At 39.9% G+C, this 14,715-nt stretch overlaps 1 protein-coding gene across 3 annotated transcripts in view; it reads left to right on the plus strand.

The window, feature by feature from the left end:
• BICD2 (BICD cargo adaptor 2) overlaps positions 1-11,769 on the plus strand; it is a 50,462-nt gene extending 38,693 nt beyond the window's left edge. The window contains exons 6-8 of one of the 3 annotated variants that reach the window (XM_015640828.3): positions 332-483; positions 6,383-6,548; positions 9,711-11,769. In XM_015640828.3, coding sequence (XP_015496314.1) covers positions 332-483; positions 6,383-6,548; positions 9,711-9,716 — 324 coding nt within the window. In that variant the 3' untranslated portion in view covers positions 9,717-11,769. Of the gene's footprint in view, positions 1-331; positions 484-6,382 lie in introns of all 3 variants that reach the window. The other 2 variants (XM_015640827.3, XM_015640826.3) reach the window with 2 other exon arrangements.
• Positions 11,770-14,715: the final 2,946 nt, after the last annotated feature.

A 14,715-nucleotide genomic window follows, 5' to 3' on the forward strand; every position in this document is an offset into this window, starting at 1 on the left:
TGTGCTAGTGATTGACAAATGCATTTAAAGATACTAAGTAGATTGTTTTGTTCTTTTGTGTTGCTAGAAGATAGGTTTCACTAAATCTATATTCTGTAACTTCCTTGATGCTGCTGCATTGTTAATGGGAGTAGAAGACAGCCATGTCTGTTCCCAGTGTACAGAAATGAAATTTTATTTTATCTGTACAAGATAAGTTGACCGCAAGTTTAACATTCCAGTACAAAGTAATTGTTTCATTATGTGAATAGTGATTAAAAATCTTTTAGCCAGCCATTTGATGAAGAGTTTCATTAAATGTTATGTTTCTGTTCTCCCTGGTAACCAACAGACTGCAGAAGTGGCCCTTGCCAACTTAAAAAGCAAGTATGAGAATGAGAAAGCGATGGTTACGGAGACCATGATGAAGCTGCGAAATGAGCTGAAGGCTTTGAAAGAAGATGCTGCCACTTTCTCTTCCCTGAGAGCTATGTTTGCTACAAGGTAAAGAGTATAGTGAACTCCACAAAATTTAGTTCCTTGATTGTGTGGGGAGGAGTTGAGCATCCTTCCCATCCACCCTGCAGAGAGTGGAGCAGTAGGTGCTTTTTCCCAAGGTCATTGCTTGCAGTGTGTGTGTCTGTGATATGCTCCTATTGATGAGGAACATATCATGTGCTGCAACAAAACATAAAGCTCTTGTGGCAGTATCTATTCAAATTGTCTGGGAGATTACCTGTTATCCCTGGTTCTTAAAGCCATTAGCTTTGAGAAGGAGTGACATTTAACAATGCAAAATGAGCATTTATTGTACACTGAAGATGGGACTCTGCTTTACCTTGATGATCTAGAAAAAGGTAAAGCTGTTGCAAACATCCTGCTGTTCTTAGGTTGTCCATCCTGCAGTTGGTGTCTGTCGTTTCATTGACCTGTGTCAGCTGATTTGATTGCTTTGTCTTTGGAACTTGCTTCTGCTTAGTTGTGCTTTGTGGTGCTGACACACAGAATCACTGAATGAATCACCAAGTTTGGAAGAGATCTTCAAGATCATCAAGTCCAGCTGTCAACCCAGCACTGCCACTTAACCTTTAAGCCACATCACCCAGCACTGGATGCAGATGCTTTTTGAACACCTGCAGGGAGGGTGACTTCACCACCCTCTGGGGCAACCTATTCCAATGCCTGACCACCTGAACAGTGAAAACATTGTTTTAATATCTACTCTGAATTTTCCCTGTCTCAGCTCAAAGCTGTTTCCTGTGATCCTCTCACAGGAGGCAGAAGAAACTGGCACAGCAGAAGAAACTGCCCCCTCTGTCACTACTGCTTTCAGGCAGTTGTAGAGAGCAGTGAGATCCCCCTTGAGCCTCCTTTAGTCAAGACTAAATAAACCCAGCTCCCTGTTCTCCCTCAGCTTCAGTTCTTCTGAACTCCCTCAGCAGTTCCTCATTAATGCTCAGAAGAGCCAGAAAGAATTTTGAGAATTTCCAGAAAGGGATTCTCAGATGGGAATAACAGCATTTACCTCCTATTCCTGGTGCTAGATCTAGAGCTATAATGAATGGCATCTAGAGACACTAAAAAGTCTGGGCTGCTAGCATCCATGTGAAAGCAAGGAGATGTCCAGGCAGACAAAGGCATTGCAGTATCCAGTAGGCATGCTTCAAAACCCCATAAGAAATGCTGTGCACACACTCACATTTATAGCACTGAGGTGCCTGCTCTAGACTCTGTGACTCTGTGTCTGAGAACTAAAATGTAATGCTGCATATGTAGAGATTCAACCTTGGTGAAGGTTGTATCTAGTAGCTAGGGCCTGGGTTGTAGCAGTGTTCTTCCAGGGATTTGTTGAAGTGTCTGTGTCCACACTACAGTCTCATGTTCTTGGTGCTCTGCTTGGACACTGCTGCTAAGGAGAGTGAGCCACAGGATTCCTGTGAAATAATAGTGGTGAGAGAGCTCCTCACAGTATACTGTGCCAGCTCTTGTTTGGCAGTTTGTCTGCCTTTTTGGTTTTAATCAAAGTGGAAAGTCTTTAAAATATGGGAGATTACTGCAGCAGCAGTTACGTGTCTCCATGGTATTTTAGATTGACAAGTCCTGGTTTTGTTTGACAATTCATAGAGAGTGCCAGTGCTTGTATGTTGTAAAAACCAAAGCACATGCACAATTTGAGTGCTGTGGAGAGAGCTGAAGAGCTCAGAATTAGATCCTGGAATAAGGAAAAGGTGGGGGGAAGGTATTTAAAATCTGTCTTTAGTATAAATTTCTAATATAAAGATTGAGTTAGAAACAGCAGGTGGCTGATCTCTTACAGCTGAATGCAGTCAATGCTCATTTACATGTCATTATAACTGTGTCTCTGCTAATACATTTCCCAGCTTTTAATAAAGCTGAGAAATTGTGATTTTAATCCTGCATGTTTGAATTTCCTTAGTGGGTTGACAGTTTAATCTCTTGAGGGGGAAGTAGTTGGTGCTTCTTTCTAATGCCTCCTTCAGTCGCTGTTGAGTTGCTTATTTTGTTTCCTTGAGAGTTGTCACATGGTCCTCATTGATCCCAGGGAAGAGAGGAAAACAGAGATGTGCCCAGGTGCACTTGGTTACATCACTTTTTTTTTTTTTTTTTCTGGAGCAAAGCTTGATTCACTGGTGAATTTGCCTGTAAATGGTATTAAAACTACTACATGTTGACCCTTACATAAAGCAGACTGTAGAGCTAAGGCCAAACCAGTGTTTGTGGGAAGCAGTGGTATGCAGCTTTGGAAAATGGCACGTTAGGTTTTTCAATAATTTGGCTTCAGAGAATTTTAGAAGATTTAGTTTTTATTTCTCATCATATTTAACACTCAGGATGTTTAGTTTCTCTGTGTAGAAATTTGTATATAGCTGGCATTGTTTTTAAAAAAAATAGTTGATGTTTCCTTAAGCTTATTTTTTTGTTGTTGTTAATTAGCAGTAGTAAGAAAATGGGGAACATCAAAGCCTTGTGTTCACTATGTACTTAAAGCTGTAAATGTGTGAAAGTACAACAGGCTTATACTAATTTCATATTCTTCCGAAAAGCATGAAAGCAAAATTATTTTCTTTCAAAGGCGTTTTTAAAAGAAAGACATCTTCTATTCCAATTTTATTGATTATATAGCTGGGAAGTAGCCTAGCACAGGACAAATTTAAAATGTAAAAGGGAAGGAGCCTTTATTGTTCTGTCAAACAAAGCAGTAAAAATACACAGAGCACAAAGATCTGCTGCCACAGCTGCTGCTGCTGCCAGCTAAAGCAGGTCTAGAGCCTGTGCTGTCCTAGGTGGTTAGGGAGGCAACATTGCTGGGTTTTAGTTTGGGTTTTTTTGAGAAAATTAAATTGAGAGTCAGTGAGCAGCATGAAGGAAGAAAGTGGGGCAGATCCCAGTCCACCTCTGCGTGCAGCATCTGCAGCCACTGCTAGGAAACTCCTTGCCATTTCATTCCAGTAAATGATTGCTGTGCTTTGTACAGTGGGATGTTCCTTGACTCAGGACAGCCATGCTTGCACCAGGACAAGGTTTGAGTTTGAGGCCTTATGATTCCTTTTGGATTAAAGAAGCAGGAAAGCAGGTTCAGGATGTGTAGGCTGAGTAGTTAACACTCCTGCCTCTCCCCCAGTCGTCTCTTCTAAAGGAGAAAACAGTTGCTCAGGTACAGTCAAAAACTGCAGCTGCATATATTCTACTGACAACATTTCCCTTTTGTGGGGAAGGAAGGAAAAACTCCCTGAATAGAGTTCTATGGAAAACAAAAGACCAAACAACCAATTTAGATATTTGAAATAGTGAATACCTTGTAATTTCTAAGGACAGTCAGTTGATGCTGTGAACTTTTGTGCTAACAGGAAGCTCTATGAGATAATGACTTGCTACAATAACATTTTGGAGTCAAAATCCTGGCTTTAAGTGCAGCTTGGCTCACATGGGAAAGCCTTCACTGCTTTCTAGACTATGCCAGGCATCTTTGTCACCAGTCAGCCATTGGCTTGGGCACAACTGGCTGTGCTTTGTGCAGAGGCAGGAGCGATACCAGAATATAAGGAAGATGGTGTGGGAAGTCTCTGTTCTGCTTTACTGCAATGCTTTTGTTTTCTCTTCCATAATCTCTTTTTGTTCCAAATGGGGTGGGGGTGAAGAGATCTGCCCCCTTTGGTCTGGCTGGCCTGTATTAACACTTCTCTGCTGTATGTCTTCACTGAGCTGAAGTTTTGGGTCTACGTTAACTTTGCGTTCTGTACAAAAACGTGGGTATGTTTTGATTCACAAGAAAGAAGCTCAAAGAGGATGGGGGGAAACCTCCCTGTAATTTTATGTTGCCCAAATCTCTTGGGAGGGTAATACTGAGCATGAAACAAGGGGAGCAGGGACAGGTCACTCCAGTGCCAGATCATATTTTGCTGAAGCAATTGCATTCCATTCTTCAAGGAATTGGCAATGCTATTCTGGGCATCCCCCTGGTTTGCAATAGTGGAGCTTGGAAGAAATCAGGTTTGAGGTGTGCACAGAAAAGACAGTAGAAAGGTCACTTCTGATATAATCAGACATTGCTTTTCACCTCAGATGTCATGAGTGTGTTTGAAAGCTGGGGAAAAAAACCATGGCCTCACTGACCTCCCAGAAATCTTTAACCTGTGTCTTCCTCCCTCAGGGGAAGAGCTGACACCTCTCTGACACTCTGGAGCAGGGCACAGGGTCAGTAGGATGCTGGGAGCTGTTCAGTTTTGTGACCACACCCTCCTTCTGGAGCTGGTGACACCTTCCCTCAGAGGGGACAACTCTTATGCTTTGAAGATTATTTTAGTCTTTTCAGACTTCCCAGGGCTGTTTCAGTCTCAGTTCATCTCTAGAGCTGAAATGAGTCAGTGGAACAAGATCTGGCCCTGAGTCTGGTTTCCACTCCCTGGAGTGTGGCAGTTGGTGTAGGTCCATCTGACCACACTGAGAAGGGCACATGTTGGTTCTAGCAAGATTAAGGTTCCTGGGTTTGTTTTCTTTTAAAGAAAGACCCCGCACATATTGGTTTCTCCTGGGCTGCACAGTGTGGGAGTGGCTGTGAGGAGCTTCAGAGCAGGATGCCCAGAGATGCAAGGGGACAGATTCCTGTGCATGTGGGAACCCCAAACTCACCCAAACTTCTTGATGTGTAAAACTGCAGCACAGTTATAATTCATGAAGTTTTACATTTCTGTTTCTGAGTTACTGTTTAATATCTCTGCATATTCAAAAATAAAAATCCGTTTTTTTTCTTATTTCTATTCCCAGGCAAATATAATTAGGAATATAGGCCTAATCCTATAGGATTTAAAATAATTTAAAATCTGCTATTTAAAACCAGGGAGAGTAGAATTTTGATGCTTAATATAAGCACAGCTGATGAATCTGCATATCAATGCAGTTTTGTTTTGTGCTGGGTTTTTTTTCCAGTCTGCTCTATATTACCTAATGATAAATGTCCCTTTAAGTCAGGGCCTTTTCCATTTCAAAATTTAAAGGAACTTCTCTGCTGATAATTTTGCTTTTATGAAGAAGCTGCATTTTGCAGATGGTAAATTCCAGCTGGTACCTATGAATATTTACTTCTCTATTCATATGCATAAATGTTGTCTCTGTGCAGTAAATATGTACCTACATGTAAACTTTAATTTTTTAAGTTGTTCATGATGCAAGTTAAGCAGCTTCCAGGCTCAGTGACAACGACTGTAGATGGAACAACTTGAGGCATTTATACAGCTTTACCACAGCCTTCCCACTAAATCAGTTCCTTTATTTGTTTTAAACTTGATTTTGATGGTGAGAGCAATTAAATAAAAAGGCCACTTGCTATTGAGAAGACAGCACTATTTATAGCATTATTGGAGTAGGTTAAAATAGAGTTCTGAAAGATGCTTGTTTTTAATAATACAGTTCAGTCACCACTGGGGATTTGTTACTTGGACTTTGTGTAAAGTAACAAATGGCACAGTCCAGGTGGCCATTTCACAAGGCTCCTGTTGCTGCTCTCAGACCCCCTCCAACCTGAAGCTTAGAACCACTGTGTAAGCAGAGACAAAAGTAGTATGACTGCATGGGGTCTACTTGCTATGGGAGGACATCTCACTGCCATTCAGACGTGAGTATAGTTACATCAGACTGCAAATTCCACTCTGAGAGGAGGCTGTTAATTATACACCATCTTGAAAGGCACAAACATGAAATGCTGAGAATGGGATTTTAAGAACCCCAGTGAGGAGAAGTTGTGGTTTTCTACAAGTTTAGTTAAGTTCCTGTTTCAGAGTGTAAGCAGCTGCAAAGCTATCACTGCTGTATGGGCTGGACACAGCGGTTTCTATCGGAAGGTGTTTATAATGGAAGTGCTAAAGATTGATGTGTTTCATTGCAGATGTGATGAGTATGTCACACAGCTGGATGAAATGCAGCGGCAGCTTGCAGCAGCTGAGGATGAGAAGAAGACTCTGAACTCCTTGCTTCGGATGGCTATCCAACAGAAACTGGCCTTGACCCAGCGCCTGGAACACCTGGAGCTGGACCACGAGCAGTCCAAAAGGGTGCGCACAAAGTCTGCCTCCAAAGCCAAGGGCAGTAACCCCAGCGTAAGTCACGTTCGGTCCTGTGGAGACAGGTCTGATGGATCTGTGCTGAACAACCAGGTGTTTTGTAGTGAGAAATATAAAATCTATTGTGACTAGGACACATGTCTAGAAAAACCATATTCTGCATCTTATTTTATGCTGTAACTGTCGGCGTAAATCCCCACTATCTAACGTCACAGTGAGTTGACTTGTACTAGTATGTTGTTGAACCAGGTAATACAGATTGTATTACAAAGATCTAAACTGTAACTAATGCATAAGTATGGGGATGCTATTTTAACAAGTTAATAGTGGAAAGCAATTAGCTTTTTCCACAATTAACATGTCTGGTGTTTGCTGTTTATGGTAAGTGTTAAGAGTACACCTGATAGAGTATATATCTGGTGTTACTTACTGTAGTTTGTATAGCACAAATGTGATCCTTTCTCCAGGATTGCAGCATACTTCAATAAATGCTTTCATAGGCAGAAACAAACAGAAAACCTTCCTTGTTACTGTAGCTTAAGTGGTGAAAAGCAAAGGTTAAAATTAGAGCTATGTCTTGGGAATGCAGAGCATTTGAAAACCGGTGTAAAACTTAATTTGCCTGTTGTAGCAGATGTTAAATACTTGCTGTTGTATCACCACTAACCAAAGTCCTAAAGCTTTTATAGGCTATAAAAGCTAGAAGATAACTTGGTACATTATCTACACTCTGCATCCCTCTCTTCAGAGGGATAATCAGAAGAAACTTGCACATTTATATTAAAAATATGCAATATTAACTCCATCTGATACAAAATTTAAAATGTTAAGAATTGGGATTCTACCTGGTACAGTTCCTCTTTAAGAAGTTATGTCCTGAAAGGATCTGTGTGGTCTTATGTTGTTCCTTGCAAGCATAACACTTTGGAAAGAACCTGTCTGAGATGTCTTGTACAGGAAAGAACCTGTAGCCACACAATATGTATGTGTAGAATTAATGCAACTATGGTCTAGCATTGTTGGTCACAAACAGTTTTTCTCAGCTCTCAGTATTAACCTAAATAGGTAGCATTTCAGAGCTCTGATCATTTTTTTAAGTAAATGGAAGATACTGCATTCCATATGCAAGCCATGTGTTTCACAGGGCTCTACATTAGAGGCACAGGAAATTGATCCAGATCATCCTGCTAATAATGATTTATGAAGTAGCTTAGTGCACATACTAATCTTTAAAAACAAATAAACCTTTGTCTGATACTGGACTTTTAAGGGGCCTTTATACCCACTTAATTACAATAAGTTGATAGTATAAAAGTGTACTTTCTAATTGGTGCCTACATAAGAGAAAAAGATTGAAAATGTTGCTTCTAAAATTGTGGAAAATTTGTGGAGCACTGAAAGGCACAGTTCTTTGTTTAACCCGGAGTTCGAAGTGCCTAGCCTCAGACTTTATTTTAATGTAAATCCCTGTTTGTTTTGTACTCTTTCAAATACTTTTTTATGCCTGTAGTGTTACTAAAAGAAATGTGAGCCTGTGCTGGTGCTGTGGTTCCCAAAGCCATTCTAAGCTGTGCTGTGGTTGTGCTGCCCTGCCCATCCCTGTGGATGCTCACAGCTCGCTCTCTGGGCACGCAGGAGATGCCCCAGTGCTAACAGAAGCTCGTAAGAGCATGGCTGGTTTTCCCACTGAGGGGAAGCCATGGGAGATTTTGGCTTCCCAGATATTTTTAGGTGTGTTGAGGGGAAGTCTTCTAAATTAATACAGTGAGATTTTAAGCAAATGAAACTTTGCTATGAAGCTGGGAACCATGGAAATGCTGCAGCCCAGAAACATTGCATTTATTGATCTTGAGAGGAAGGAAAAAAACCCTCAAGTGATTCAATTCTAATACATTTCTAAAACAAGACCACTTGGGGTTTAAACAAATTTCAATTCTGGTTTTAGAAACTAGGCCCTGTGTGTCTGTTATTACTTCTTTTAGAAAATACTGAATTCTCCTGAATTTGAGCTTTAATACTGCTAAGTAGCAGGCTTGATATTTTAGAAGAGACATCTTTTATAATTTTCAATCCTGCTTTTCTCTTTGCTGCACAATCTTCCAAAAGGCCTTTATTTTTCTCATTCCTACATTAAGTACAATTTAAAAATACATGGTGAAAGCAGACTTTTGAGTGCTAACTTTCTCTGCTGTAATAGACTCAGTAACAGTTCTGCTTCCACCATAATTGGGAGCTTTAACACAGTTTTCACTGCTTCCACATCTCTAGTGACAGTACTTTTGTGAAATACTGATGGCAAAAAGGTAAACTGGAGAAACTAATTGAATGCACTGTTAGTTTGTTTTTTCAAATTAGTTGGAATTTTCTGTAACAATTCTGGTGTTACCAGACAGTGACTATTGCTTTCAGGCTTGGCTCATTCTTTCAGTTCCGAGTATGAGCAATTTTGCTATTAGCCCAATAGCCTTAGTGATCATTTCCATCTTCAGTCATTCCTGCAAATATTTTAAAAGCCCTGAGAGTCAGCCTGGCTGCTGTGTTAGTCTATCACCATTATGGTTTATCCTGTCAGAAAAAGAACTTAGGAATCGTGTAAAGTGACTTGATCCTGACGTTTGTATTTTTAGGTAATATTTAAGACTGAGTCTTTTAATTCTTGATTAACAATTTCTTGAGGTGTTCATTTGCTACTGTAAGTCTTTCATACCAGTCTCAATGGGTTGGGGTAAAGCATGGAAAATTCCTTAAGCCATCACCTACCTCTGGAAGCAGGCTTTTCTGAATGATTCTCTGCATAGGCCTGCATGATATACTGACCTGCATGTTTCTGGAGAACCTAAAGCTTCACTGAAAACATTTCTTGCACTCTCACTGCTTTTAACTTACGCTTGAAGAGCAAAGCTTTATTCAGTACTTGTAAGAATCCTTCTTTCTGCAAAGCTGTTGCTTCCAGGCTGAGCCCACAAAGGCTTTTTCACCCAGTGGGAAGGCATATGTGAGCTGGAGTGGCTGCTGTTCCCCCAGCCAGCTAACAGACCCTCAGCCAACTAACCTGCCTGTGCAGCACATGGATGGGGTTAAGTTTTCAGTTGATTGAGAAATAAACACTGATTTATTTTTTTCCTAATGCTATTTTATTTTTCCATTTTTCAGCTGTAGAGTAGTCCCTGGAGAAGGCCTTTCCAACAGTGCAACATCATTTCTTAGCCCTCCTCACTCTGGTTCAAAGTGGTGGCCCATTGCACACAGAATGGAAACCACTGACCTGATCCTAACTTTTGAAAACACCTTTTCCTATATACTACCTGAAACCTTCCCTTTCTGCCTGAAGCTATAAAACAAACAAGCTTTACCTATAAGTGCTGCTGCAGTAAGAAACCTTACAAGTGCTGAAGAAACCTACTTCAAATGTACTGCTCACCATATTAGTCTGTGCTCTCCTAGAAAAATGTTGGATGGGGGAATTTACTTCATTGCAGATGCTCATTTTTTACCTGATTGTTAAACCTGTGCACTTTTGATATTTTTTGTTAGCTTCTTTAATTCCTTATGTAGAAGAGTTTATATAAATGCAGTGGTTTGTGCTTATAGTCTCTCTCCAGTTTGAAACTTGTGACTTATGAATTATATATCAGCATGTGGCAGAGATTTTGGGGGGGCTCTAGATTGTGATAAGAAAAGAGTTTCAACAAAAAGCAGGAGCTCTGCTAAACTATGTGCTGTGCTTCAGCATCTTTTTTTTATTAAAATGTTATGCTTTATATGTTTAAATTACTGATTTTTTTAACTGCCATGTTCATTAAGAAATCCAGGGTATTCAAATTCTGGGGTTTTTTTCATATTGTATTATTATTCTTAGGAATAGTTCAATGTAACAAGAAGAAAACTTGACTTTGCTCTGGTTAAAACAGTAATAGGCACTTGAAAAATATTAAATAAGTAGTATTACATATAAATTCCAGAATTCCTGGGTTTTAGGAAGTTGAAGTATTACCGATTAACAGAATTTTATACAACTATACCAGTTAAATTCCAAATTGGAATTGTTTTGTTACTTTTTCATTTTATTGTGCCAAATTATGGTACATTTAGAAAGAAAAATTCTAAAGTGGTCAGTGATAGGGTGTTATCTGTCAGCGCCTTTCTGTCACTCATTATTGCCAGTAGTGCCTTTGATCATTTGAAGGGAGACTCTTAGAGTAGTGTAGGCTAAGTCCTGTCACTTAGGAGGAATGGAATGGCTGGTTTGGAATTTGTTAAAGATGTGGAGCAATAAGTGCAAAGTGAACTCCCATTTCGCACATTTTTAATGGTAGGCTTACTATAGAGTTTATATATTCAAGGAATTGTAAAAAATTCTGTTAGTCAATGATATTTCATCATGCAAATCCTTGCAAATTCAGGGGTGTAGAGGGAAAAAAAAAATCAAAACCACAAACCTGAACAAAGCTGACTACACTTTGGGAACCAAATGGACTCATGCTGAATAGATGAGCAGTGTATGAGCACATTTCTGGTTTGGGTCGGGGAACGCGTGGGGAATGTCGCGGGCGGTGGTGGGGCGGGAGCCGCAGCACATCGGCATCTCCTTTGCATGTTGTATCCAATTGTGATTTCAGCAAACAGAAACAGACAAGTGCACCAACGAGCCATGCTGGCTTCTCAATGGCTTGCTGAGGCTCGTGTGGATGATTAAATTGGTACTTGCTGGAGGGGAGCCCTCCCACTTCTCAAAAAAAGTACAAATTGAGCTAATATTGACAGTGCAGGAAAGATTTCTGTTTGCTGGAAAAAGCATTATTATTCCTAGATGTGGGGACTTATATTTCCATCTTCTGTTACACTATTGATTCATAAGAAATATTGTTGCATTTAAAATTACTACATTTGTATGTGGGTATTTATTTGAAATGATGTCGAAGTACTGTATTATGTTCTATGTGCATTACCTTTTAGTGGTGGGTTGGTCTCCATTTAACGTCCTGTGCATGTATTCTTGCCAAGTAACCTTTACACAGATCTGAAAAAAAAAAAAAAACAAAAACAAACTTGTAAAAGGATAACTGTGTGTTAATTGGATAACCTTAGGAGGAGGGGTGGGGGTCAAAACACTGCTTCCAGATTAATAAAACAGTTTTTAATCTAGGAAAGCAATGTGCCTGCGTAAAGGTAGTCACATTGGCAGGAACAATAAAAGACAAAAGGAATTGTGTGTTCTGCCTGTTGGTTTTGTGGTTTAAGAAGGTGCTGGTTTAAGTAGTCTGCTGAAGGGATTTTCAGCTGGGGGCCAAATAAATACTATTTTTTATCTGAAAGAAACTGAATATGTCACATGAAGTTTCCTGCAGAAACTATTTGTTCTCACATTCAGGGAGCACCATCCCCTCCAATCCTGTGACATCTTCATGGACTGGTTTTGGTGTGGGTCAGACTGGTTTAATGTGTGTCACTGAATAGCCTTGCAAACACCTGTACTACTGGTACAGGGAAAGTAAGGGTAGGACTAAGGCTGTGGTGCCACTGCTGACAGGTCATCCTGAAATTACATTGTAATTTCTTGTATACCCTCCAAAATACTCACATCTTCTTAGGGCCCCATCCAGCCTGGCCCTGAACACTTCCCTGGAAGTATTTCCTGGCCTGGCAGTGTTCCCTGAGCACCCTGGTCTAGTGGGAGATGTCCCTCCTCATGGCAGGGGGGTGGAACAAGATGGTCTTTGAAGTCCCTTCCAACCCATCAGGGATTCTGTGAAAATGCATTAAGTTGATGTTTGTCCAGTAGAATTAGCAAACAAACTCAAAAAAAAGCCCTTAAAGGAGAATGCCAGAACTCTGAGGGCACAGCTGAGGTTTGCCCTATAAATACAAAGATGTTCCTGGATCAATTACTTCATATTGTCTCCTAGAAACATGAAATATGGTTTTATACTCTAGTTTAACAACTCTTGTGCCCCCAGGTAGGATTCTCAGAACCATTCTGCAGATTGTTTCTCTGTCTGGCAGCAGTCAGCTGCATGACACCAGCTCTTCAATGTAATTTATAGCTGGAGTGCAAGATGCCAGTTCTTCCTTGGGCATGGAAAACACTTGCTCAGGGCTATGCTGTGAACTAGCAGAGCATTTGTGCCCTGCTTCTAGAGGTCTGCTTTTTCTGTAACAGGAGCTTTACCTGCAGGGTGATCTACAGAAGAATCGTGTAAATCCATCTGCGTGCATGTGAGACCAGACAGTGGAACAGATTCAAGAATGCTTTAGTAAGAAAGAAAATGAGAAAACAGTCAAAGGAGAGTATTTACATTAAAAGCTTGTCTAGTGAATGGCTATTAATTAACACATTCATTTCTTTGACTCTTTTCTGCATAGAAGAACCCCCTTCCTAAGCTCTGGGGGAAATGTTGCCTCTGCAGAGATGGAGGGTGGGTTCAGCTTTCCAGCTGCAGATGTGGCTGAAATTGAGTCTCTGGGAGAGGAATCTGCCAGCAAATGTCACACTACTGCTTGCTAAGGAATCAGTAATCCAGCAGTGGTCTTTTCTTTCTTGCAAGTGAGGCTTGAAAATGAGTTGCTCACTTCCCAAAAGAAGAACAGGGCAGATTTCTGGATGTACTGAGATGCCTAAAGACCAGAGACCTGGAAGTTCCCAGGTACCTGGTTTTGTGGGATGAAAGCAATGAAAATTAAGAGAAGTGCTTTTTGGAGATCCCACTAGATAACATGGTAAAATTCAGCTAGACAAATATTTACAATAGAGTTTCAAAAATATATTTACATTCTTGTGATTTTTAAAGGCTAATGTAGTAGATTGGCCTACAGGATCAGGAAAAGGTATTTTTGCATCCAAGAACTTTGAAGAAACAATTAAAAACTATAAAGATCACCTCATAACCAAGCAAAGCAGCTAGCTAATGTGATTATTCTGATATTATTAATTTTGAGTGTTACTTTGAATGTTTTTCTATAAAAGCTTCAAGCAAACATTCATTAGTCGTTGGGAAAATCACTCATTCAAACCTAGTGAAACTATCTTCAAAAAAAGATAGTTTCACCTGCCTTTTCCAGGAAAAAAGAGGAGGATGCTGCCTCCCCATGCAAATTTCCCCAAGAAGGAGCTATCACAGCTGGGGAGGAAATGTTTTTCCTCATCTTTAAGGTTTCTCAAAGTTTACCTGAGAGCTGATTGCCCCTTACCTTACCCAGCCCTGTGACTTTGGGATGTGTTTCTCCTGAACTAAGCATCAGGTTTGATAATTATCAAGTGAAGGGGTTGTAAAATGCTCTAGGTCCAGCAACTGTTTAGAAAACTCAAAAAAAACCATGAAAGCAAACTGACAAGCTGGATCTGTTTCTAGATGTTAGAGTACTTCTGAAACAAAGGTAATACACTGAGTGGGAGCAGTGTAATGAAAGCTGATTTTTGTGACTGTGCTGGAGAAAACCTGAGAAAAAATGTAAAGTTTAGACCAAACCTGTACTGATACCTAGCTAGGACAATGTATGTAATGTGCTGTTTGCAGGTGGAAGTTACATACATGAGCAAAGCCTGAGTTAGCTATGTGTAGATGAGGTGAGTTTAAGGCAGGCTGGAGTGAATTAGTGCATGTCCAGACCTCCACCAGCCTCATGAGGATAAGAATTTAACTAAGCTGAAAATTAATTTCAGGGCAGAACCCCCAAATACTGTGGCTTTTGACTGAATCAAATGTCATATTAGAAGGACACTGTGTAGGCCAAACATGCACCCGTGTGATTCTCTTCATGTTGCAAGAATTCATATTTGAAGCATCTCTGATGTTACTTTTAAAATAAATGTCAGCAGGTGGACATTTGGGCTGTGAATGTCCTAGGGTAAAATATTATAGCAGGCTTAACAGGCATGAGAAACTTCCATACTGATGATTAAGAATATGGTTTTAAAACAATCATGAGAGGAAAAAAATGTTAAAAGAGCAAGACTTTAAAAAATAAATTCTCACTAGCAATTACATGATTCACTCTCAATAAGAGTATTTTAAAATATTTTTTTGAAACTGATAATTTCTGCTTTTCAAACAGTAATTTATTTGAGGAATTACAATTCTCCATTATTAAGTTTAAAGGAGAGAGTAAGAAACAAATCATTTAACTATACATTTCTTCATATTGACGTAATTTCTTCTGT

Source organism: Parus major, chromosome 12, assembly GCF_001522545.3.
Source record: "Parus major isolate Abel chromosome 12, Parus_major1.1, whole genome shotgun sequence".
Classification (NCBI taxonomy): domain Eukaryota; kingdom Metazoa; phylum Chordata; class Aves; order Passeriformes; family Paridae; genus Parus; species Parus major.